The sequence below is a fragment of the Rissa tridactyla genome, chromosome 2 (assembly GCF_028500815.1).
Source record: "Rissa tridactyla isolate bRisTri1 chromosome 2, bRisTri1.patW.cur.20221130, whole genome shotgun sequence".
Lineage (NCBI taxonomy): Eukaryota > Metazoa > Chordata > Aves > Charadriiformes > Laridae > Rissa > Rissa tridactyla.
The window spans coordinates 145,384,589-145,410,664 of record NC_071467.1 but is presented as its reverse complement, the minus strand read 5'-3'; the positions used below and the strand labels follow the sequence as shown (position 1 = coordinate 145,410,664).

The window sequence follows — 26,076 nt, the reverse complement described above, 5'->3', positions numbered from 1 at the left end:
GATGATTTTCCTCACCTTTCCCACCATGGCCTTAGAGGACAGTTGAGTATCTACTATTTAGAACAATGTTTTACATGTTTTGATACTTCTGCAGTGTCCATCCCCATCCAGTTTTCTCCTCAATTTAGTCCAGTGTATAATGACAGGGAAATATTTCACACTATCCTCAGCAATGATGAAAGCCCTCTGACCCCAGGTCTGCTGGCACTGGCGTCACACTGAACTGTAGTTCTTCATAAAAGAAATACTATTAAATTCACAGTTTTGTCAGATTCTGCTATGGTTCATGTCCCCATGAGGCTACTGCAACCCCTTGAGATCACGGTTAGCTGTGTTGGCCCAGTGGTGCAGCTCTGGGCTGGAGCAGACAATTCCAGTGGCATACTCTCTTTCCTGTCCCCCAAAGTAAGAGGCTGTGTAAAGTTTTGGTGCAGAACCATGTGCCTTTTCATACCAGATGTCAGGTATCCGATACTCAGCCATCTCCAGAAGGGCAGGGCTCCATCATGCATCATGGTTACTTGGGAAGGCAACCACCGTAACTCTGAATGTCCCCCCCTTCCTTCTTCCCCCAGCTTTATATACTCAGCATGGCTTCATATGGCATGGAATATCCCTTTGGTCAGTTGGGGTCCGCTGTCCTGGCTGTGTCTCTTCCCAACTTTTTGTGCACCCCCAACCGTCTCACTGGTGGGGTGGTGTGAGGAGCAGAAAAGGCCTTGACTGCTTAGCAACAACCAACAAAACACCCAGTGTTTTACCAACACTATTTTCATCCCAAATCCAAAACACAGCATTATACCAGCTGGTAGTAAGAAAGTCAACTCTGTCCCAGCCAAAACCATGACATTTGGGTACTTTGACTCCAGCTTCCTTTGCTCTGGACTTCTAATGCTGTGACTTGATCATGAAAACACATTGTTCTAGGGTAACCCCCAAGTTGAGCAGCTCTGTTAAGAACTGGAACTTGAACCTTTTTACCATAAGCTACATCCATGTTCTTACACATATCTGAGGTGGATGCTTATTCTGTATAGTAACATCCCATCTTCCAAGAGCTGCCCCCATATCTCAGCGTTTTCTCCCGGTCAAAACAGGCAACGTGGATCACATTCTACCCTTCCAAAGAAAATGCAGAGTTTGACTTTAAGGTAGTACCGTTTGGTGCTGTTAAGATTCTGACCCTTGTCTCGTATCCCACCATCTGGTTAGGAGCTTCTTTGTACGGTAGGTTTTAACAATTTCTCTCTCCCCAGGTGACAAGATGCACGAGTTAAAATGTTGTCCTGGCTTTGCAACACCATACATATAGCGCTTGTTAAAAGAATTGGCTTGTATGATACATGTTGTGATCTTATGAAGTACATGCTCTTTAGAGTGTCATTACCTCATGACAGAGACCACATATGACATTAATACTACGATGACGATTGCGGTAATAGATTGCTTGAACTGCCCAGTCTCTACCTCTTCCTCATTGTTTGCTGTCAGTTGTAGAGGTACCATGTGCTTGTACAAAATCCGATATGGGTTACATACAGATCACTGACTATGTTGTCAGTGGATATTGCTGTCTGCAGGTTATGTGCATTCCCACTGGAGCTCTGTACGTAGATGCTTGGGCACGGTGGGATTTTGTGTCATGATTTGATCTAAGTGAGAGGTTTCTATTATTACCTCCAAATTTTTAGTACATATGCTCTTAGGTAACATAAGAATATATATCATTAGGCAGTATGTGTTCTCTGGTTCTCACTGTGTTTCTGAACTAGCCAAGCTCTGTTTTACTTCCTCAGTGGACCCATAATATTAAAACTATTGTTTTCTTACTAATTCTAATACCTGTTTTTCTTCCAGACTGTTTATGCTTTTATTTAAACTTTCATTCTTGTGGAACAAGTAATAAAAAGCAAAAACACATTATCTGTTTTAATAAATGTTATCTATGATCAGTTTGCATTTTCAGGTTCTGGTAGCCATCACACACAAAACAGCTGTTTTACTAAAGTTGGGCAAGAATATACTAGCATTATTCCTTCTCCTCTGAATGTCCCATGGTTGACACAAATAATATTTAGACCTGCTTCGTTTAGCTTTAAGAAAAATATGAATGAAATCAAAATTACGGTTTCTGTGATTCCTTATCTCCATGTGATTGCCAGGAAGCAGTGAGGGACAGCTGCTCCCTAATAACCTGGCCAGCAGAGCAGGGACCAGCAGCCAGGACCATCGCACCCCAGGGAATGGGGCAGCCCTGGCCCTGGGGACGGGATGGCACAGCTGGAGACTGATCCTGCTGTCATGTCTCTGGGGCAGGGGCTGATGGCCTTCAGGAGCTGAAATGAGGGCACACCCAGGGGGCTGGGCAGGGGTAGTGAGGCTTGGTGGTGCCCTCGGGGGCCTGACAGTGATATCGGAATCCTCTTTAGTACTGCAGTACAGTTTAAGGTTAGAAAGAGCTGGTTACAGGAAAAAGTGTACAAGAAAGAAAAGCAAGTGGACTCTAGTCAAGAGTGGTTCAATAATATCCAGTGTTCCTAGACTTAATCATTTGACTCTCCTGCCTCATTGCTTCATTTGTATTTTTCCGTATGTTTAAAATAGGACACTGTATACAGTTGAGCAATTGTTTTCACCATATGTGCACCTCATGACCCAAAAGAGCATAGTCTCAGTTCCATCCCCACCTTTATACCTAGTGGTTTTCATTGACCACAGACTCCCCCCCTTCCCCTTAAGGCTTTGAGCAAGGCAGTGGGAATCACTGCGTTCAGGGAGCAGAGCTGAATATGGCCTGTGGAAATCTGAACCCTACTGTTTCTTCCCATTAACGTTTCCTGGTAACTCTCCTACTATGATTATTTCAGATCTGTGCCATCACAGCACTCAGTCATTCCCACACATCTGGAAACTTTGAGGAGTTTCAGAGCTCAGTATTCAACATGGGTTAATATATACCCGTAAGCCATCTGGCAATTGAAATGGTGCTCTTTCCTTTGTTTTTTTATGTAAGAATCAAACCGACCTTCCCAACTTTTTTTTCACCCGTTTTGATAATTATTTCAAGAGAAATGAGATTGGGAGTTATCCCAGACCCGTTCGCTCTCTTCCCTGTCTTCCAGGAAACATAATCCCTGGGTTCTTCCATGTGCTAGGCTACGTCTCATCTCCATTAGAAATAAAATCATATTATTATTAGAATATTTGCTCTGTGTACATCGTTGATAAAGCTGAATGAAGCAACTTCTCTTACCTGTTAAAGTCAGCTTACTTTCAGCCAGAATTTGGCCTGTATTGTTTAACTAGTTCCAATGGTTTGGTTTACCATACTCACTGAAAAAGTATGAAATAAAGCTTTTCTACTCCTCTGGCTCTAACTGTAAATATTTATTTGTATTTTTTTTCATAATTAACCTTCAGTGTTAGGACAGGAATTATTATCTTTTCCCTGCTGTGTTATCGTCTTCAAAATTCCAAGCAATTCTGTGATCAATTAATTTTATTCTCTAAATGGTTAGTAGTTCTCTTAGTATCTCAGCTAATCAGATAGCTATGTCCCACAAATTGATAAATAATGGCTGCCCATGAATATTTCAGCCTTACAATCTGAAAATCAGATCCAGTGGCTCAGAGAGAACACCGATCCCTAAACCAAAAAGAATTATAACTTTTTGAGTCTGATGCAGCTTTTCATTGCATTTCACTGTTAACAATAAAGGGTGTTTACACACATGATATAAGTTCAGAGGTAACAGGAATTGTAAGATGGGTGATAGCCTTCACTCCTGCATGAAGTTTGAGTGAATCTCTTGCACTCTTATCTATTTAAGGACTTCTGCTGGGTGTTTTGAGGAGCAGCTAGGCTGTCTGTCTCTACCACAAAGATATCCATCTTCTTTATTTGCAAGTTGTAATGTAATTTGTTTAACATCTGTGATATTGTGCACAGGAAAACCGTGCTGAACAGTTACAGAAAAGAATTATTAATTAATTGGCCTGCAAACATCTAGCTGTTCACTAAGTACTATAGCCAGTACTTCCCATCACCATTCCTTTTATCTCCTTGGTTCATTCTTTCTGCTGCCTTCTAGTTTCTTACAATCACTCGTTCTATGTTGATTGAAATCACATTGTTAATTCTTTGGGGACTGAAGTCTCTCGGTGTTTATATATATCTTAGCAATTAATAAACAGGAGAAGACTGATTACAACTTTTCCTGTGTGGGAAGGGGAGACCAAGACAGAAAAACAGGATAAGAAAAGGGGTTCTTGGTCTCATTAGTTTCTGAGCATTTGCTGTGAAATAGACTTGTTCTGCAAAGCAAGTCAAGGGAAGTGACATTACAGAGGTTCATATAGCCTTTTGTTGCTTAGATAATTATAACTGATTTTCATTCACCTAGTTCTCTACCACCAGTCTCCTACTAATTTCCCTGTCTTTGAGTATGTTTTCTTTGGGTTTTTTGCAGGTCAGAATTAGCTTCCTGCTGTGATGCAGTTCACAATTTTATTGCTTCTCAAAACAACACCCCACTGGGAAGTAACATGAGTTACGAAGTGGACAGTAAAAAGACCATCCTCATTACAGAGGACATTTTTAAGATGCTGCCTGTGGTAAGAACTGTATCTTTACCTGTTATTATAATTGCAGTATCACATATATTTTGGGTTAGTAATAGAGCTGCTTTGTTTGATTCCTTTGGAAGAGACCCTTCATCCCTTGTATGCACTTCTTCATTCACCTTGTAAGACCTTTTTTTTCGCCTTCCTCTGCAGTGGTGGAGTCATGGACAAGGTATGATAGATCAGATTGTAGGTGGAGTTGCTACAGCACACAAGTTGCAGCTTGGCTTGGCAGCCAGCTGAATTCAGGAGTGAATCCTCTAAGAACATTTGCCTTGCTTTTCTCATTCCCATTTTCAAAGGCATTTTGGTCTGGAGCAACATTTCATGTTCCTTGTATTCCCATGCCATTTTTGGTGCAGGCTTGGGCATACAACTTATGAAAGCTATTTTGGTGGTAAACCTGATACAGAATGGAAAACAAGACAGGACAATATTTCAGTTGGAAGGGACCTACAACGATCATCTCATCCAACTGCCTGACCAGTTCAGGGCTGAACAAAAGTTAAAGCATGTTATTTAGGGCATTGTCCAAATGCCTTTTAAACACTGACAGGCTTGGGGCATCGACTACCTCTGTAGGAAGCCCGTTCCAGTGTTTGACCACCCTTTGAGTAAAGAAATGCTTCCTAATGTCCAGTCTAAACCTCCCCTCATGCAGCTTTGAACCATTCCCACGTGTCCTATTACTGGATACCAGCGAGCAGAGCTCAGCACCTCCCTCTCTGCTTCCCCTCCTGAGGAGGCTGTAGGGGGCAATGAGGTTGCCCCTCAGCCTCCTTTTCTCCAAACTAGACAAGCCCAAAGTCCTTAGCCGCTCCTCAGGGCATTCCTTCCAGCCCTTTCACCAGTTTTGTTGCCCATGGGGGTGGGGCCTTTGCAGCCAGAAACACAAGTTGAGTAAAAGAATCAGACTTTGTAGCTCAGGACTTATAATAGGACGTATAAGCTCTGGAGACCAGACAGAGAGTGGCACAGAGATGTACTTAATTCTCGAAAGTAAGAGCACATGGGAACCCACTTACCCATCTCTGTCATTCTTGATTTGTGAGATCCCAGCTACCATGAGCCTACTCCTTTCTAATGCTGCTGCGAATCACTAAAAACTTCTTTGCAAAAGAGGTTACGGTGGTTCCAAATTTAAACCGAACGAAAGGAAAAAGTAGTATGTTTTAGGTGCATATATATTTGCTGAGCTCGCTGGAGTTGTCTGTCCTTTGTGCTCTACTGTTCAGAATTGAACAAAATATTTGAACATGTTGTTTTGTAATATATTGCCAGGCAACATTATGTCTGCCTCTTTCCCCACACTTTTTGCCTTATTCATAGCAGTGTCCCTTCCTGCTTCTCTTTGGGCAAGCTGAGGAGAGAAGGAGGAAGGATAACACTTTGGGTAAGCAAGTTTTGACTCAATTTTACAAGTGGTCTCAGCTTCCACAGTCAAAGTAGCCTAGCTGGTGGCCTCTCTGATGAATGTCAGTGCTCCCACAGCAGGAGGGGCTGAACAACATGTATGAGATGTTTCTGAGACCCTAGGATAACAGCCAGTATATTAATGTCAACTGAAATAGCCAACAGTTTACATTCATTTGCTAGATTGTCGTCTGTGCTGTTTCACAAGTGGATGCGCTTAGCTCCCATTCAGCTCTCCCTCTGTAAGACGGCAACCTCTGACAAAAAGAGGAGTAGAGAGGGTAAACAGACAGAAACAGTAGCCTCTTCAGTTAGCCATCACATTCACCAGGAGTTAAGCCAGGGCACATGATTATCCTTTACAGCATCTTCAGGTTCCCCTAAATTCATTATTTTACATCAAATGTAATTGCCTGATGACAAAGTAATGAGCATTTACAAATTACCTTCTATTAGCTGACAAAGTCGATGACTGTGATAAAGCCCAGTCCGTGACAATGCAAAGGAAAATGGGTAAATTTAAACTACCTTCAGTACAAGCTTGGCTTGTCAAGGATTCAGTCCACTGCTAGATGATTTTTCTGTTAAGTGTATTTAAAAGGTATTCATGCAGTTTTAACAATCCAGTGTTATTCCCTCAAAGTACTGATAACAGAAGTAGCAGTTCTCGGTCTGTTTGTGCCTATTTTTGGCTCTTGGCTGTCCAGGCCTGGCAATCCTGTCTGCTAAATGGTGAATGCTTTCACTGGGATTTACCGGAATAAACCTGCAAGGACAAATGACTGAAGACGCAAAGAAAGAATCAAAAGTTTACAAGGCTGTGTCTTTTTGTTTGTTTGCAGTCCTCTCCTCTTTCAGCCTATCCCTTCAAGACCTGTGCCGTGGTTGGAAATGGAGGCATTCTGAAAAACTCCAGCTGCGGAGCTGAAATCGATCATTCTGATTTTGTGTTTAGGTAAGAGCTGCTTCGTCTAACCAAGGGTGTCAAATGTTTCTAAAAGCTTGGCAGGCTTGGAAGCATGCCAATGCCAGTTTGTAGCAATGAGGAAGGATCCTGACAATCCTTTATTTCTTCCTCTCTAAGGATACTCCTTCTGCTCTGTAGATTTCAGAACGCTGCTTCCTTAGATCATACATGGATACATGTATGATCTATGATTGCAAAGATACCTTGCCAGTGATGTGAAATGTGATTATCTGAGAACCTGAAATTTCTCTTCATTTAACATTCTTTAGGGGAGGGAACTCTTTTTTTTTTTTTTTTTTTTTTTTTAAATTGGGAGAAGAGAATAAAGAAAACCCTGAAATTAAAATAAGAAAGCCTGGTATTAAATGTCACGTTTACCTTTACCTCTGGTTTAACAAGTGGTGTACTTAGCCTAAGGCTGGCTCACTAATGCAGTTATTTAACTGCCCTGGTATCTGTCTCACCTTCTGTTAGCCATCTAAAAAATTAGGCATCTAATTTAAGTAGTTTTTTTCAGCTCCCTCTATAGATTGTGGGGAAACCCAGGCATACTCAGAGTGTAATTTGGCCTGCTCTCTCAGCGCGTGACTCACACTTTGTAGTTCCTGCAAGGAACTAAGACTAACCAAGTGAAGGTTCTTCTCTCAGTGATGTCCAATCACACAGTCAGATGGATTTTGTTTCCATTCCCGTTTTTGACTAATAATTGGGCTTTTCAAATTAAAAAAAAAAAAAAGTCTTTCCAGTTAGATAATAGTCTTAATAAAAATCTGCGTGCTAACATGCTAAACTTACGGAGTGACTGACTTTAAAAAAATGCTTCCTTTACCTTTTACAGAAACCACTGTTTCTGCAATTGGGCAAGTTATACTGTTGTTGTCTCATGAAGCGGCTGTCAACATTACTGTGCAAGCTGAGGGACTGGTGTCAATCAGACTGTTTTAAAACAGAAAATAATGGAAGGCTTTCAGAAGAAATGCATTGTTTAGGCAAGAGGAGCAATGTTTCCTAGCAGACAACATAGGATATTCGTAGACTGGCTCATTCTGGGATTTTAACTTTGCTCCTGATTTGCGAGATGATTTATGAAAATGAGCTCTCTGTGCCCTATTTTAACCATCTGTACAGCAGATTAAATATTTTTACTAGAAGTGCTGTAAGCCTTATTTAATATTTCTAAAGTGCCTAGAGATCCCTGGGAGCTGACGTGAAAGTGTCATTGCACAAGAGAGGAATTTGCAAATAATAACTGTAAAGCATTTCTGGTGCGCATCTGTTTAAGTAAATGGTTCTCAATTTCAGGTGTAACCTCCCTCCAACCACGGGAAGCATTAGCAAAGATGTTGGCAATAAAACAAACCTTGTGACCGTTAATCCGAGTATCATAGCTCAGAAGTAAGTACTACTGCAAATCTCTTTCTGTGCAATATTGTATAATTGTTTGACATTATTTAGATTTTGTTGGAAATCCGTTGGGATACCAGCATAGAGAGCAGTGCATGCAGATTACTTCATTAAGCCTTAGTTCCCATATAAAATATGTACCAGTCTAAATGGAAATCTGTTAAACCTGGCCTTTTTTGTAGCAGAAAGGAGTTAGCAATACCCAGATTAGCAAGTGCCTTGGTTGGCACCAGTCCACAATTTATGACAGAGTAAAACAGATGATTGCAAGCCCAAGCCTCTTTCCCCCCATGACCCCCGATGTAAGAAAGGAATTCTAATCATAATTGAGGAAAGCTTGTAAATGTGTGTCTGACTCTGTCAGAAGGACTGTAAGCACATGTTCTTAAGTAAAGTGCTTAGAGGCTGTTCTGATGAAGGCTGTTTCCTGAATGGAGGCCCAATTTCTGTAATCCATTTTCTCCATCCATACAAAAGCTGCTCACAGACCCTTTTCTCAGCAAAGTTTTGTTTGTTTTTTTTTTTCACCTCCTTGATGAAAAGAAAATCTAATAAGGCCAGGCTGACTAATCTGACATCTTCAGCAGGCTGGAACTTCAGTTTATCTATGAAAAGGACTGCTGTGGCATGTTATTTACTGCTTACTGATCTTACTGGATCTTATTGTCTGTCATATCTGTATTTGTCAAATAGACAACATCAGGCAGAGCTTTTTTTCCCTTTAAAGGAAGATGGAAGTACAGTGAGCACAGAAATAACTAACAGACATTTGCCATTGGTTGAAGGGTAGAACTTGATTTTTTGCAATGAGTACTGAATACCTTGATGCTTTCTCAGCCCTTTTGGACTTAAATGAAGATGAATTATTGCTTGCCCAATAACAGATTCAGCTCATCAATGTTAGTGGGGCTCCACACGAATATGAGGAAGGAAAACTTTGCCCAGTGACTCAGAATTATTGGTGACTACTGCCCTGATTTGTCTGGGCTTGATCAAAGTGTTCTGCCACACCTGCACTGATTTTTTAGACAAATTAAGACACATCAGGGTTAACAGGAGTTACACTGAAGGAAACAGGAGCTAAACCTGTGTGAGGATGAAATGAGATTATGAGAGGCGTTTGGGATTTTAAAAAATTAATTAATTAAATATTCAGAGAACACTGTAAATGCTTTTGAAGGAGGAGCAGGAGGTAACTTGGCACCATTTAGAACTAAGTTTGTTTCTTCTCTCAGAAGAGCTCTTCTGACTTCGTTCACTTTAATTCTGTATTTGGGTACTGGGTTAGTCTGATGTTACTATTGTTAAGGTTGATCAGCTTTTGAACTCTGGCTGTAAGGGTGTACAATGAAGTGTGAATGTCAGGGTGTAGGTGAACTCTCTTGGAGGAAAGAAGCGTGGTTCTTATGTGTCCTAGTGGAGCTGGGCCACATTGCCCCTTACAGAGGCAGAGCTGGAAAGGAAAACAAGACGAGGCTGAGTTGTTCAGGCTTCTCGCTAAGGAAGAACAGAGATCTGAATTCTGTCTTGAAGGCTCTTTATGTACTTTACACAGAGCAGAAGTAGAGAAAATTCTTGGAGCAGAGGCCAGAAGTTTACCCTTCATCCACTCTTCCCAGACATAGGTTCAGGTGTTTCTTCCTTGTTTTGGCAGTGCAACTCTTGCATACACAGGGACCCAGGATCAACAGGAGAGGCTGAGTCCCTCTCATTCATTTTGTTTCAGAGTTTTGCAGTAATGGTGCTTTTCTGGGAAGCAAAAGCTGTAAGTTTAAACCGCTTCAGGCTGAGAAGGGATGTATCACTTGTTGCATGAGTTCAGTTGTGCAAGAGGTAACTGGTAACTCCTCTGTGAGGGTTTTGGATGGAAATGGCAGTGGCTGCCATCCTCCCTCTTGAGGTGCTGCATGAGAAGAGGGAGGGCTTGAACCTAATCAACTTGTGAAGAGAAATGAAACCAAGTTTTCCAGTTTCTGCTGGAGCCATTTGTGAAAAGTGGCCTCTGGTAGCCATTACAAGGTGAAAATACGCTGCTCAGATAGACAACTACCTTTAAAAGAGGACTCAGTGTTTTGAATCCCAAAGAGGGTGCACGCACCATGTGTTCAGGTGACGCAGACAACTCAAATCTGTAGAGGAAATGAGTTGAGTGACCCCCTTGTGTCTTGTATCACTTCTTGGATAACTCTGAAAGTTCACTATTCAATATTTGGGAGCACGGAATTATCCAGTGGTGAGAACTAAGTCTCTTTGCTGGTTGTTGGGGAACCAGAGCATCTGAGGATAAATCCTCTTCATTTGTGAAGTTAGATCTCTACGTTTTTACAGATCTCCATGTGTTCCCTTTGTATTGGAAGGAGATAAATAGACATGCCAATGTTTTCAGCTGTTTTAAAAGCATATCAAAATCAGCTAAGATCCTGAAAAACTTGAATGCACACTAAACTTTAACACTCCAAGACATGCATGCTTGTATTTCCACACAGGGCAAATACACAGATTTTAAAGGGAGGTTATTGTATACCTATTGAGGTAAGATACACATTTCACAAACGCATTCAATACATATCATGGTGCATGTATTTTTAAACAGAGAAAGTATAAATACAATTTTTTTTTGCTTTCTCCTGTGAAATTTCTTGAATCGATCAATTATATAAACAGGACCTGGTCTCATTAGTAGTGAATTTGATCTGCTTCAGTAGCTCCTGCTTTTCCAGTTCAATCCTATGAAGTGTGTTCTTTTACAATAAAGCCAGATTTTCATAACTGCACATACGACAACGTACAACAGGTTGGTATAAATTTGCAATGTAGACAGGCTGAACTGGTGCAGCAGAGTTCATAACTCATATATGCAAGTGCAGTTGTGCTGTTTTGGTGTGTAATATATTCATATCAATGTACATTCCATTCATTCTTTTCCTAAAATACTGTACTTTGCAGATACAACAAACTAAATGAAAAGAAGACAGAATTTCTGGAGAACATTGCAGTCTATGGAGATGCTTTCCTTTTACTACCAGCATTTTCCTTCAGAAGCAACACGGCCACTTCTTTTAAAGTATATCACACTCTACAAGAGTTCAAAGCAACCCAAAGGGCAATATTTTTTCACCCCACCTATCTGAAAAGTCTTGCCCAGTTCTGGAGAACTAAAGGTGTGAAAGCTTACCGGTTGTCATCTGGTTTTATGATCACTAGTGCTGCTCTTGAGCTGTGTGAGAATGTGAAGCTCTATGGCTTCTGGCCTTTCTCAAAATCCACAGATAAGATGCCAATCAGCCACCACTATTATGACAACCAGCTGCCTAAACCAGGTTTCCATGCAATGCCCAAAGAATACAACCAGATCCTTCAGCTTCACAGCAAAGGCATTTTGAAGTTGCAGTTTGGTAAATGTGAATCAGACTAAAAAGGTAGGTCACATTCTTGCCATGTACAATGTCTTCATTTAAGTAATGTGTCAAGGGACAACTTGCATTATGAACAGTGTGGGTCTGTTCTTCCTTAGAGAGACATTTCTACCTTACAGTCAATGAAAGTTGTGTTCATAAATAAGAGAAAGGCTGGAGTTTTCTGAATAAGTGTAATGTACCACAGAGTTTAGAAATGTTTTCTAATTGTGAACTTTAGATGGGGAGCGTAGCTACATATGCATTATCACCGTAGTTCACAGTCAGTAGTGTCTCCTCATCTCAGATACGTGTCACTACCAACCTATGTTTGGTTTGGTATCAGTTCCCACGAACTGGCCTCCCTTGTGAATTGCTTTATTAAAGGCAGTCACATACTATGATCTACAAGAGAAGACGCCTGATCTCGGCACAGAGGGGTACAGAGGCCAAAGTAAGGATTAAGATTGCCCCATGCAGGACTAGCATGCATGTGCGCCTGTGTTCCCTCTTGTAGGTAGAGAGAAGTTCAGAGCAGCATGCTCTCGCAGCCCTGGGCTGCACAACAGCTTGTGGACAGCAGTGAGGAAGCTGCCATACACTACAGCAGATCTTGCTGAGGATTTTACCTTAAGGCAGCTCAGAATCTGGGAGCTGGAAATATAGGATGAAGTGTCATTCCCTTTCCTTTGTCCTTTGTAACTGTCCCATCCCCTTTGGACCTCTACCATCTGTGTATTGCCTCAGAGAAATGCAGCGCAGAGTCTGGCCTCTGACCTTGAGCCAATTTACTGCGTACAGGTTATGGATGACTTTGAAAAGATTTGTCTGCATGTTTTCAATCTTGATTTGCCCTGTTGACAAACTAAGACCTATTTGTATAAATACTTCTTTATCTTTTAAGCTAACTCAGAAATTCCCCAGCTCACAGTACTGTTGTCAGGTTTACCTTTCACACAACGCCATTTTTCTGGGGGGTTCAAGTTAATATAACAGTAAGTGAAATGTATGGTAGAACTACCATTGTATGCAATATGCTTTAATTGGATTGAGGTAATCTCATGACTTTGTTACTCAAGTTAAATAAATCAAAATAGCATCATCTTGTTCAAGCCAGAAATGTTAAGTTCAAAAGCTAAGGGCTTGTCTTCTGGCTAGGTTCTGAAATGTATTTGAAAATATCCTCTGACGGTATTTAGAAAACGTGCTATCAAAGATACATTCACACTTGGTTCATTGTCAGAGACTGTTAAGTTGTAAACTAGCAGATTGCAGTACCAAGAAGGCACAATTTTATTCAGTTTCAGTTTATTTGAAGAAATAAATAGAAAAATAAACTGCTTTTGTATATTATTAGAATAATATAAAACATGTGAGAAGGGACCTAAAAGCCATCTAGGGAATCCATTCTCCTAGTCCATGGCAGGAGATTACCTAGGAGGCGGTGTACGTGTATGCAGTTTCATGTGGCTTGTAAAAAGTTGCAGCATATTGGAAAGGTTAAGAAATGCATAATGTAGTTTTCTTAGTGGCTAAGCTGTTTATATCCAGCAGTTTCCATTACGTTTATTCTTCCTATAATATAAAGCGCTGGAGAAATACCATGTAATTTTAATTGTAGTAACTACACCAGCTAAGAAAATGAAAGGCAGCTCTTTATGAATATTTAGTCTAGAGAGAAGCAGATAGAAGCCACAAAAATGTTTAAGCATCTGTATGGGTTAATTAAACACTGTCTGTGCTTGACAGACTGAAAATCACTTCTGTGGCCAAATTTGCAAAATAAGCTGTAAAGAAAAAAAAACAAAACAGAAGGATAAGTTGTGCTGCCCTCAGATTTTTCTCCAGTATGTTAATCACTTATATTTACGAAGAGAAAAGTTAGCCCTTTAAAACCAAAGAAATTAAATGCTTTCAGTATTAGCTACCATTCTGCTACTATTGTCAACTATTAGAGACAATTGAAATTCTGTAATGAGTATATTTCACTGAAGATGAGCTTTTCTAAAAATTGAACGATCTTCTTTCTCTTTTTGATTTCCCTTTTATGTTCTTCTTCCTGCTGCACGCGCTTCCCTCTTAGTGGGTAGCTGAAGGGTCCTTCGGCCACTGGGTGCCCACAGAAGTCTCACACATTGCTGGGACACAGAAGTTTGCTGCTCTAAATAAGAAGTGAAGGAAGCTGCTCTGCTGCAAGCACCACTATTGCAAGCAGTAGCAGGCTCTGGAGTAGTACAGGGAGAGCATAACTGCATCCCAATGAATCATATTGGCAGTATTGCTCTTAAACACCATCCTTGCCATTGTAAAGATGAACTTTTCTCATTAGATAGAGAGAACTGTCAGATATGAGAGCCCTGTAGAGCTAATGCTGAACAATGCAGGAAACTCCATCTCCCTTAGTGTCCGCGCCTGCACCTTTATGATTATGCTCAACAGATACGTACCTGTCTTCGCTAAAGTAGATGCATACCTATTACAGATGGTAAAATGGAAAATGAGACATCAGCAAAATCTTAAAATGTAATTAAAATAATGATCTTTATTATTTTGTATTAAATTACCAAATCATTTTTGCTATGGCCGTGCAGCCGAAAGAAGTCTTGTTTGCTCGTTGGTTTAACCTGATAAGCCTGAAGGGCATGTCATTAGCTTCAAGTAAACATAGGTTCAAGGAGGGGAAATGGCCTGATTCATATTTAAAAATAGACAGAAAAATCAGATTAGAAAAATGGTCAGATGATAAATTAATCGGACTGGCAAAAATTTGATTGCCCAGAAGCCTGGTTAACATGCAAATTTTGTCTGACCAAGAATCCATCAGGTTTTCTGTTTGCTGGAAAGAGACAGCAGGGAAGACGAATGTGTGTTGCTTTGACATCCAGCACAGTAACACTAAGCAGCTGCTCTGAAGAGTCATTCAACAGAAAAAAACATGGAAAGAAAGGATGAAACTGAGACTTCCTGAGCGTGGGGAAAAAAGTAGTGCTCATTCATCCGAGCAGAAGGACTGAGGGAGGAGAGGCTGAGCAGAGGTGTGCTGGTGGATAGGGAGTAAGAACTGCTGAACCTTTGACTAAGCGTGAGTGTATCTTACCTGGAAAGTAAAAACTGGGTCTGGGCTTCATAATTCCAACCAGATGATTAAAAGCCATCTGTTTCTGACAGAGAGAGCAGCAGTGCAGCCCTCCACTCAAGGTGGAGCTAGCAGGACAGCATCCTGCAAAGCAGGGGGCTGCCTGCTTACTTGCTCAGGAATTAACAAAAAAGGGAATCATTTTGTTCCAAACTCTTGTCAGCATGTGATCTTTTTTTTAATCATGAAAGTTGCTGCAATCCAAATATGTGATAAATACTGTTATAACTAACCTATTTATAAACATAATTGTTATAAAGAACCTATTTATGACAGTAATATGCCAACATGAGCTTAAATTCTGCTGAAATTCTTGTGTGTGCTTGCAGTTTCTCAGTGCATCTAGAGAAATATGAGCTGCCCCACAATTCACTTTTAATTACCTTGAGAAAAATGATAACACATTTTGAAAATGAAGACACCTCTGGATTCCTGTCAGGCAGACAAATTTCAACCTGTCCTTGACTTGGGCAAATATTATCCAGCGTGAAATTATTAGATGTAAACAACATTGAAAGAAAGGTACCCATGCAGTATAGCTTTTAAGCACACACTTCGCTTATGTGTTCAGCCGCCAACTAAGTTTAAGTGTTAAGAATAATGTCAGTAGTGAAAGACTAGCGGAGATAAGTTGCTTTTGGTTTAGTTAAACCTACCAGAATAGGAAAATATAGATTAAATCAAATTAGAATTTATGTTAGATTTCAAATCAAATGACAAAGTATTTACAGATCTGCAAGGCTTTTGCTTTGTTTTGTTTTGTTTTTCCACAGCAGAACTAGCCTGTTGAAGAAACAGAATAATTTCAATCTCTAGCTATTTCAAAATATGACTAAGATAGTATAATGTAGAAAATATCCGTATTCAGATTGGCAGTGGATGTGTCCCATAAAGATTCTGGTTAGACCCAGCCTTGGTTAGCTTAGGAAGCCTGAAGAAGGTGGTGCAGGTGGGGTAAGTGTGAGCAGTTCTGGGGGTATTCAGGTGAAGGAGTCCTCCTTTAGAAAGAGCAGATGCTCGAGCTAGATCACTGTGCTAAGCACTGGCAGTCCAGCTTACCCAGGGGAATTTAGTGAGCCTCTGACGCTGTATAATAAATGTCACAGACTCCCAGTCGGAAATAAGGATGAAAAAGCAGATGCGGAAGGTGAAATGCATACACAGAAGGCTAAGCTGTTGGCTTATTTGGACTATTAACAAGCAGTATTCCTACTATAAAAGAAATATCAATAATATATTTTATTGTTTTAATTCCAGGGTGATGATCCTAAGGAGACAATTTGTGTGTATCTCAGCAGCTCGGTGTTGAATTTGATCTGATGTGATTTTGTGCGCATTAAACTGCATTATTACAATAGAGAAATATTTTACACTTGAGGAGAAAAGGAAGTGATTTTTTCACACAGCGACTGCTACGTTTCTGAATTTTGCGTAATCATTTTTTTAAATACAAGATAATATTTATTTGGGAAATTCTGAAACTCCTGACTATTGGTTTAATTGTAGCAAAGCACAATCTCAGGATGGTGGCAATATGTGACATTCATCATGTTTTGCTTCTTCCGAGTATCATTAAAATATTTTGACGTAAGATCTCTGGTTTTATTAATATCACAAAATACAGGCAATAGTCACTCTATGGTAGCTGCGTGAGTTGGCAGTGAACATTTTCAATTAAGAACTTGATCCTGTAAACACTAGCATTTGTCTGCATGAGAAAGGTGATGAGAAGAGCTACAGACAAGTAATTAACTCAGAGCCGTGTCATTCTTAGTTTGTCCCAGGGTGCACAGGTGAAAAAATTCCGCAAGTTAGAGATAGTCAAGTGGTTTATGGGCTTTCATTTTGTGGGCAATAGATAATGCTGTGGATTTAATGGGATCACTCGTGTTAATTTTGTGAACAATTGTTTGAAGGACCAGAGCTGTATAATTGTTTTTAAACCCCTCTTCTTGCTTGTGTTTCCTTCTAAGGTCCAGTTCAGCTCCAAATGAGGACAGTAAACTAGGTTCCATGCTGCAATCCCCAGAGTCCTGGTAGGGTGTGACTTTGCACACATCCCTGCAATCCCAGCTCTTTGTCTCGGCTGACATATGAGGTGGACCATTCATTAGAAAAATTATAGGTACCAAACCTATATTTCTTCTGTTTCTTTTTCACCTAGCATAGCTTGTATCAATATGTGACTACAGATGAGGAAACTGCACTAAATGATATTAGAAGAATATTCCTCTTGGAATCAACCCCAAGCTTTTTTCCTATACCAGGACATATGAGAAAAGAACCCACATTCACTTAATTTAAAACCCACGCAGTTCTTGTGCTTTAAGTTTCTTTGTGGTCCAGGAATACCTGTGGAGCAACATCCTACGACAAGAGAAAGTGAAATATCAACCCGAATCACATTAACATTTACAGGAGCTATGACAAGCAGGTATTGCCCTAGCTATGGCTGCTTGTACGTTACTGCTTATATGTTTTACTGCAGGAAAAGAAACCCAACAAGCAAACAAAAAAACCCAACCCAATAAAAAATTCGTAATAACCAGTTTCTGTTAAAAGACAGTTTCAGTGGGTTTTTTGAGAGTCTATTGAATGATCAGTTCAAACATAGAGTGTCCTTATCCATCTTTTACAGTCAGATACTATTGGTTATTTTATTCACTAAAACTCCTTTTTCCACTGTAGCATTAAATCCCGAATCAAGTGATTTAAAGGGCATTCAATATTCCACTCATTGAGGATTATATCTGCAAAAAAAATCCTACTTAAATGAATTGAACCTTATAAAATAAGGTTCAAAAAAACTTTTAAACTGTTACTTCATAAGAGCACTTCTATATTGTTGTAATATTTGAAAGCTTACCTTGCAGCAGTTTTATAATCACATAAAAAACACTGAAAGTATTAGAGTCAATCATTATGGTTCCAGGTCTGTTAGTTGAGACACATTCAGCATCTTGATCCATTTCCAAGATAATGATATCAGAATCCAATATTCTCCTATCCAAGCAAAAGTGTCCATAAATCCTGGCTGCATATATCAGCAGTAAAGTCAGGTTTTGAAAATATGTTTTTTTTAAAAATAGATAGTGCTTTGCGGCATTGAATGACACCACTAATACACGAGTGGACCTCTGAATATCAGCAGGGCTTTTAACAGAAACAAAGACAGAATTGAGTCAATGGCTACATCTGCGTTACCAGCTGGTAACTGAAAGAGGCGAGCACAAGGGTTTGATTTACTGTGATCTGTTATGGTTCCAGCACCAAACATCTACATTTTGTCTTCACCAATAGTGATATTTGTGCCAGTTTCTGGCCACAGGCATCTGCTGCTCAAGTGCGGAGAGCTGGCTGCTGCAAGACCGTGCATCCGTGTTACAAGTGTTACGGGCGATTGCCTACGGCAAGACCCTACTTATAGAGCACAGACAAATTGGCTCCCAAAAGAGCTCATCCTGTGCCATAAATCACTCACGTAGGCTGTCCCTGAGTGTTTGTAGCTGGAAGCTGTGCAAAGTGATGTCATCGTTCGTTGGGTGATGCAAACAGCCTGGGTTGAGGAGAACCACGTCATATTTCATCCAGAGAGACAGAGGCACCTGTGTTCAGGCAAGGACTGTAACTTACTCCAGTCTAGTGCAGTGCAATGAGATGATCTTGGCTGTATAGCAGCTACATGGTTTGACTTGGAAAAAATCATACATCTTTTAGAGCCGGAGAGGCTCTTGCATTGTATCCAGGACAATTGCAAGTGCTTTGCGTGTACGTAGAGATGATGCAAAGGGTACCATCATCATTGCTCAGATTACATTCAGTGAACTACTCAGCAAGTGGCAAAACCTGGTTGTGTGTAAGTAGAAGGTGTGGAGAGGAGAAAATGAAATTTATTTGCAATGGAGAAGCAACGGTTTTCAAAAGCATTTGTTAGTTAGCATCGTATTGCATTACCTCAGTGAATGAATGTATACAGTGTGCCATGACACACCGTAAAGAACTGAAGTTACTGTGTGTCTCTACTTCTTCTGTGCAGCTATGTTATAAATAACACACACTTATTAGTAACTGGAAATGTTATTGGAATACATTTAGAGAGAGGTTTAGCTGAAAAGAAGAAACATTCTAGTTCCTTGATGAAAAGAGGTCTTAACTGGAGGAGTGTGATGTAGCACTCACAAATGAGAGAAAACTGAAAGCTCTGTAGCACGGACAGGCACTTTGACTTTTAGTGTTGTTTCAGCAGGGTTTAAGCTTGCCATTGACCTGAAGACCTGATCCTCTGTGCTCTCAAAGCTCGCAGTGATTTGTGTGGTGCACAGGACTGACAAGAAGTGCGCGGAGGAACTGTTAACCTTTCCTACCCTTTCCTACAAATACTCTTAACTCCTCACAGAATAAAAATACGCTCTATTAGACTTTAGATTAAGAACCTATTTTTAATGCAGCTTTCTCAGGCCTTGCTCCAGACACGAAGTTATTATGAGATGTTGGTTGCATCCACTTCACTCCACAGGAGTGCAGACCTTCTACTCGGCTTTATTGTAGCTGCTGCTGCTGTGTGCTTGCTGGCTAGGTCGTGTTAATTTGTGCACAGGCTGGGCAAGTTAATAGCAGCATTTCTGCGTGACAGGGTACAGTTAGATTGATCAAGACTTGTTGAAGTACACTCGCTGGGGGAAAGGATGTTTTCTCGGGTAGCCGAATAAATTATTTCTCATTTACTTTACGTCTGTGATTTCTCATTGATTTTACATCTGTGCCAGGTTAATGATGAATAAATGGATTTTGTGCCGGCTGGGAATGTTTGTGACACTTCTGGAAGACTGAGCCGAGTGCAGTTTTGATTAAGGATTCTTGACCAAAGGTTAGGAAGGGCCTTTCAGTTCCCTCTACTTCACATGAGGAATGACCATTTTTAGGGTTTGTGGGCCTCCAATGCTGTCACATGCTGTGGAGTGAGTATTGAGATTAAATACTTTTCTAAAGATAGAAACACTGACAATGTGCTAATAGTTCCAGTGTGCCTTTGCAGAGGCCGGCAGTGTCCTTGCACATGACTGCTTCACGGCATCGTTAGATTAAGGCCTGCTTGGCTGCTTTTATTCCTTTTTCTCTTCTGAATCTTTAATGTTGCCTCTTCCTTTAGGATCCAGTCCTGCCTTGACTTGGTTATTTCTCTTCCCCCTGTGGGGCATTATGTAGTCCTGTTTAGTGTCTGTTAGGGAGTTTGTAGGGCTATGAATCAAACGCTGCTACGCTTGCAGCATAGTAAAACATACTTTAAGTGGCCTGGTTTACATCTCGGGGAAGGCAGCATGGTGGGATATTCGCATTGCCTGACTGGAGGTGCTAAATTTGGGCTGAAACTATGCAGTGAGTGAAGCGGCAATGGCTGGCTATGCAGTCCAGTCCTCGTTCTTGTGCTCCCCCCATCCTTCATGCCATCCCTGGCTCCTCTCTGATCCTATGCTGAGCCGTTTTGGCACACCGAGCTGGCAAAAACCTAACATGGCAACAAAAAGAGAAAATCGTTTCATGCCAACAGAATTTCAGAGTGAATGCAGAGGAGGGGGTGAGACCATGCAGAGGGGACCATAGGGACACAAACGGGGGCCATTTGTTATCTGACGGCTGTTGGACAGGCCCAGCGGCCCCCTGAGGCCTCGGTCAAACACAGAAGGTAACATCTCTGGGGCTCTCCCTGGTCAGAGGGGAGAGACAGGCTCCTGCAAGGGGGGAGCACAGCACGGTGGCTGCTGTGGTGGGCAGGAGCCCGTCTCTCCCTGTGGTGACAGAAGGCACTTAAGGACTCTAGGTACCTACACTGGGTGATTATTGCTCCCCCTTGTCTCTTTCCCATTACAGTGATTTTACCAAACAGTTCACCACCAGCAGGTTCAGAAATAACTATAAAAAACCCCTTTGACTGTAAATACTGTTTCTCAGTTCGCTGACAGTAAACTTGCATAAACTTGCTCGTTGTTCAGCACGCCTCTGCGTTCAGTCCCTGCTAATCCCAGCATCTCAAACAGCATCTGCACAGAGCAGAGCCGCGGAAGGTCTGGCTGTTTTGAGACCAGTTAATCTCACTTTGATTCTCTTTCCTTTGTACGGTAGTGAGATGTTTGACGTATTGCCATGCTCGAGTCAAGATGAAATTCTCTGTCCTGTGTGATTCAGGAAAAGAAAATAAATGATCTAGGTGACCTAGCTCCTTCTGTGGTCTCCCCAAATTACTAGCAAAATATTCCTCTTGTTATGTACTATTCGATTTTATCCAGTGCAGGTGTCTGGATCAGTTAGTTGGTCTGAGTTAAGTGATCACTTAGACCTTGACCCTGCACAGACTCTGAGGTGGAACTACAGCCTGATGTGGCAATCTAGGCTTAAAAAACATTTGACCCAGAGATCTTTCTCTGTCCTGTCACTCACTTTCCTGTGACCAATCTGTGGAGTGAGATCCTGAGAATCTGTGCAGTAGCTCCTCCAGGGACTCTCAGGTCCGCAAAGCACATGACATCCACTTGTGTATGGGAGTCTGTGTGAGATCAAGCCCAGGGAATATTCTGTGGAGTAATTTATTCTGAAACAGCTTTATTTCAGCAGCTGATAGCCGCTTGTTGCATGGTCTGAAACAGAAGCCTTCTTACACATGAGCTTGTTAGTTAAATATATCTTAGCCTGAAATATTCACAGCCAGGTAATCCTTCATCTGGTGGTACTTCGGCAGCCGATCTCTTCCATCTCTGAGTCTGCTAACCCAGAACAGCCACAAAGGGATGTGTGTTTACCATATGAAGCCTGGCTGTCTTGATTTTGAATTCTGTCATTTTAGGCAGGAACATCATCCTTCTCTGAATTTCTGGACAGCCAGTTTCAAAGGCTGCTGAGCTCTCAGAGTACTCTGGAGACATCATTTGAGGCTTTCAGCTACAGAGCTCAGCGAGTGGGCAGATTTATATTTGCTAAGCTTCGTTGCAGGTTTTCATGATGTTCATATTAAGTATTTCTTAATTGGCTCTAAATTATCATAATGATCAAGTAGAGCATGAAATGATCTGCAGCATGCCACTAAACAAAGGAACTATTGCTGTTATTTAGCGGTCTGCTTTCATGAAGTCGCATTGGAGAATATTTTCCTGTTCAGGAGCGAGCAGGGGAATGACCCCGGGTTACTGGGTTAGCGTGCACTGGTCCGGCTGGGGTAGCAGCCTGGCAGTGTGCTCTCGGGACCATGTAAATTCAAGCACTATGACAAAAACTTAACCCAATGGGACTACCAATGGGCACCTGGAGGTGCACAAATCTATGGGGCCGGATGGGATCCACCCAAGGGTACTGAAGGAGCTGGTGGAAGTGCTCACCAGGCCACTTTGCATCATTTATGAGCAGTCCTGGATAACCGGGGAGGTCCCAGCTGACTGGAGGTTGGCAAATGTGACACCCGTCCACAAGAAGGGCCAGAAGGAGGATCCGGGGAACTACAGGCCAGTCAGTCTGACCTCGGTGCCTGGGAAGGTCATGGAACAGATCCTGCTCAGTGCCATTACACGGCACATGCAGGAGAACAGGGTGATCAGGCCCAGTCAGCATGGGTTTGTGAAGGGCAGGTCATGCCTATCAAACCTGATCTCCTTCTATGATAAGGTGACCTGCTTAGTGGATGAGGGAAAAGCTGTGGATGTTATCTGCCTGGATTTTTGCAAAGCTTTTGACACCGTTTCCCACAGCATTCTCCTGGAGAAACTGGCTGCTCATGGCCTGGACAGGTGTACTCTTCGCTGGGTAAAAAACTGGCTGGATGGCCGTGCCCAGAGAGTGGTGGTAAATGGAGTTAAATCCAGTTGGTGTCCGGTCACAAGTGGTGTCCCCCAGGGCTCGGTGCTGGGGCTGGTTCTCTTTAATATCTTTATCAATGATCTGGATGAGGGAATCAAATGCACCCTCAGTAAGTTCGCAGCTGACACTAAACTGGGCGGGCGTGTTGATCTGCTTGAGGGTAGGTTGGCTCTGCAGAGGGATCTGGGCAGGCTGGACCGATGGGCTGAGACCAATGGTATGAGGTTCAACAAGGCCAAGTGCCGGGTCCTGCACTTGGGTCACAGCAACCCCATGCAGCGTTACAGGATTGGGGCAGAGTGGCTCAAAAGCAGCCCGGCAGAAAACGACCTGGGGGTGTTGGTTGACAGCTGACTGAATATGAGCCAGCAGTGTGCCCAGGTGGCCAAGAAGGCCAACAGCATCCTGGCCTGTATCAGGAATAGTGTGGTGAGCCGGACTAGGGAAGTGATCATCCCCCTGTACTCAGCACTGGTGAAGCCCCACCTCGAGTACTGCGTTTGGTTTTGGGCCCCTCGCTACAAGAGGGACATTGAGGTGTTGGAGCGTGTCCAGAGAAGGGCTACAAAGCTGGTGAGGGGTCTGGAGGACAAACCTTATGAGGAATGACTGAGGGAGCTGGGGTTGTTTAGCCTGGAGAAGAGGAGACTGAGGGGAGACCTCATCACCCTCTACAACTACCTGAAAGGAGGTTGTAGAGAGATGGGGGCTGACCTCTTCTCCCTGGTGACAAGTGATAGGACGAGAGGAAACAGGTTCAAGTTATGTCAGGGGAGGTTTAGATTGGATATTAGGAAACATTTTTTCACTGAAAGGGTTATTAAACATTGGTATAGGCTGCCCAGGGAGGTGGTGGATTCACCATCCCTGGAGGTGTTTAAAAAAAGAGTAGATGGGGCACTTAGGGACATGGTTTAGAAGTGGTTTTTGTCAGGGTAGGTTAAAGGTTGGACTTGATGATCTTAAAGGTCCCTTCCAACCTCAGCGATTCTATGATTCTGTGATTCTACATCAGCTCAGGTTTGCCATAGACCAAGGAGTTCTGCGCAGTAACTAAACTCGTGACTGTGATGTGTGGTAGTTTACTGAGCTCACACCCCTCTGTGTGCGAGGAAAAACTGCCCGTCAGTGGTAGGCGTTGGCAAATACTGGTTTAAGGATGAAAACAGCCCGGCTGTGCCGCTTTATTGCAAGTACAGAACTGCTGGAATGTTTTTTTTAGCCCTTGAGGCTAGTTAGGAATAGTGGCGTCCTTGTATTGTCATCGAATAAACAGTCAAATCTGTCTTTTGCTAAATCGTGACGTAGCTTCAGCAATACAGTATGCCACAGCGGTGTTTGTTGCTGCACCAAGTACCTCCATGTCTTGTCTTTTTTTTCATCCCGCTTTTCCCCAGCAAGGGAGAGAACTCAGACAGTTGTGTGATGGAAGTATTTAATGATCCCACCGTGAATTCATGGTATCACGGCAAGAGGCCGTCAGAACGCGTCCTGCTAACGGTTGTGACAGGATAGTCTAGTCTGAGCTGAGATTGCTGGTTTTAAATTCCTCACTATTCACTTCAGCCCTTTGACAAGAGGAGATTGGTCACAGCAAGTCTGTAATTCAGGAGCCTGCTAGGCTTCACAGCGCGACTGTCAGGTCATTCCCGTAAAACACCTCTTTCTACTCCTTAGTAGTACCTAGTGCTGCGGTACAACTCCATTCTTAAATTCTTGTGAAACCGAAGTATAATGGCTGAAATTTTTCTGCATGTTTTGTATGCACATTTTATGTTCTAGCTTCATGCGTATTCTTTCTGTTAATATTCTTAATATTCTTTTCTTTGAGTATCTAATTTAAATTATTTGAAATATTAATTATGTTTTATGCTACCAGAGTAAACTGTGGGGAAGGTTACATAATGTCACCTAAAAAAAACAGAGATACAATCCAAAATAATTTTAAAGGCTCTTTCTGATTTCTACAAGGGTATTTTCATTAGTCATTTGGACACTTGCCTGTTAGATTGACCTTTCTAAGGTGGGTCGAAGAGGCCGCCTCTGCTTCTGATTTAGTTCAAGGCCTGCAAGTGAGAAGATGGGGGAACGGAGAGGGTCTACACGGAGCTGCTCCTAAGGGATGAGAAACACATGGTTTTTCTTTTCAGAGACTGTGCCACATGTCAAAATGTAATTTCATAAAGTTTCCGCCATAGCTTTTGCCCAGAGGTTTCATTGTCTCTTAAAATGCGTCTCGTTTGCATTCATTTTGGTTCTTTTCAATGCAATAGTCCGAGCAGAGCTTACCCACCGTTGGAGCTGGTATAATTGTGCTCCTCCACACGCACCGAGCTCTGCGTGACGCTGCTGGCGTAGGCTCTGCTACTGCTGTTTCCAAAAAGGTTCTCTCTGATTCTCTCGACGCTGAACTTAGTTGTGTTTTCAGATGTGAACTCGATATTGTCTGAGTAGAGTGTGTGCAGCGTAACATAGAAGTGTCCCTGCGCAGGATGTAGGAGGAGGCACGGAAGCCCCTCACCCATGTGTGTGCTTTTATTACGGAAAACCAAGATGAATTTGTATTGTTGAGTCACCTGTTACGGCTGATTTAATTTGTACTTTGTTTTCATGTTTTAAGTGCCTAATGATTTTTTGTCAAGGAGGCAATGATTTCGCTGTTATAATGCATACTTAGAATTCTGCACTTGTTACCTGTTCTGTAATAGAATATTTTTGCAGTTTCTGTTTGGAAATAAAGACTTATTAGGCATAATTGTGATTTTCTTTCTTTTTTGAATTCCTGAGACTTACCGATCAAAACCAAGCCTTCGGAGGCACAGCAGAGTAGAAAACGCATTAGTCTGATTCCTCGACAGCAGTCTTAGCAGCTGTCAGTAGAAATACAGACAATTCCTTAAAATTGTACAAGGAAAAAAGCAAGCTGTGCTCAAAAACAGGTAGAGGGGGTTGGGGCATTGGTGCATGCATAATTGCTGCTCGAATAATACCTTTGTCTAATTTCAGTCTTTTCTGTTCCTGTGTGGCAACACACTTAACCATCTTCTTTTGTTACTTCTAATGACTTGAAATATTATTATAATTTATTTATTGAAGAAAAATCAAACAAGGAAGGGAACCAAACAAAAAACAGAAGTTGTGACTGTTGTCCTCTAAAAGTAGGTGTTAAATTTGAAAACTATCTCTAAAACTAACTGAACACTGAAAACAGTCATTAACTGAAAACGTTAAAACCACTGGTGCAAAAGTTTTTCATAGAAGATACTGAGCATGAGCACATCTAGTCGATGTGTTTC

At 41.8% G+C, this 26,076-nt stretch overlaps 1 protein-coding gene across 2 annotated transcripts in view; it reads left to right on the top strand.

Moving 5' to 3' along the window:
- ST8SIA6 (ST8 alpha-N-acetyl-neuraminide alpha-2,8-sialyltransferase 6) overlaps positions 1–25,535 on the top strand; it is a 48,420-nt gene extending 22,885 nt beyond the window's left edge. Inside the window, exons 5-10 of one of the 2 annotated variants that reach the window (XM_054192395.1) lie at positions 4,470–4,614; positions 6,879–6,991; positions 8,306–8,398; positions 11,354–11,568; positions 11,677–11,826; positions 16,196–25,535. In XM_054192395.1, the coding sequence (XP_054048370.1) occupies positions 4,470–4,614; positions 6,879–6,991; positions 8,306–8,398; positions 11,354–11,568; positions 11,677–11,822 (712 nt within the window). In that variant the 3' untranslated portion in view covers positions 11,823–11,826; positions 16,196–25,535. Of the gene's footprint in view, positions 1–4,469; positions 4,615–6,878; positions 6,992–8,305; positions 8,399–11,353; positions 11,827–16,195 lie in introns of both variants that reach the window. The other variant, XM_054192394.1, reaches the window with a different exon arrangement.
- Positions 25,536–26,076: the final 541 nt, after the last annotated feature.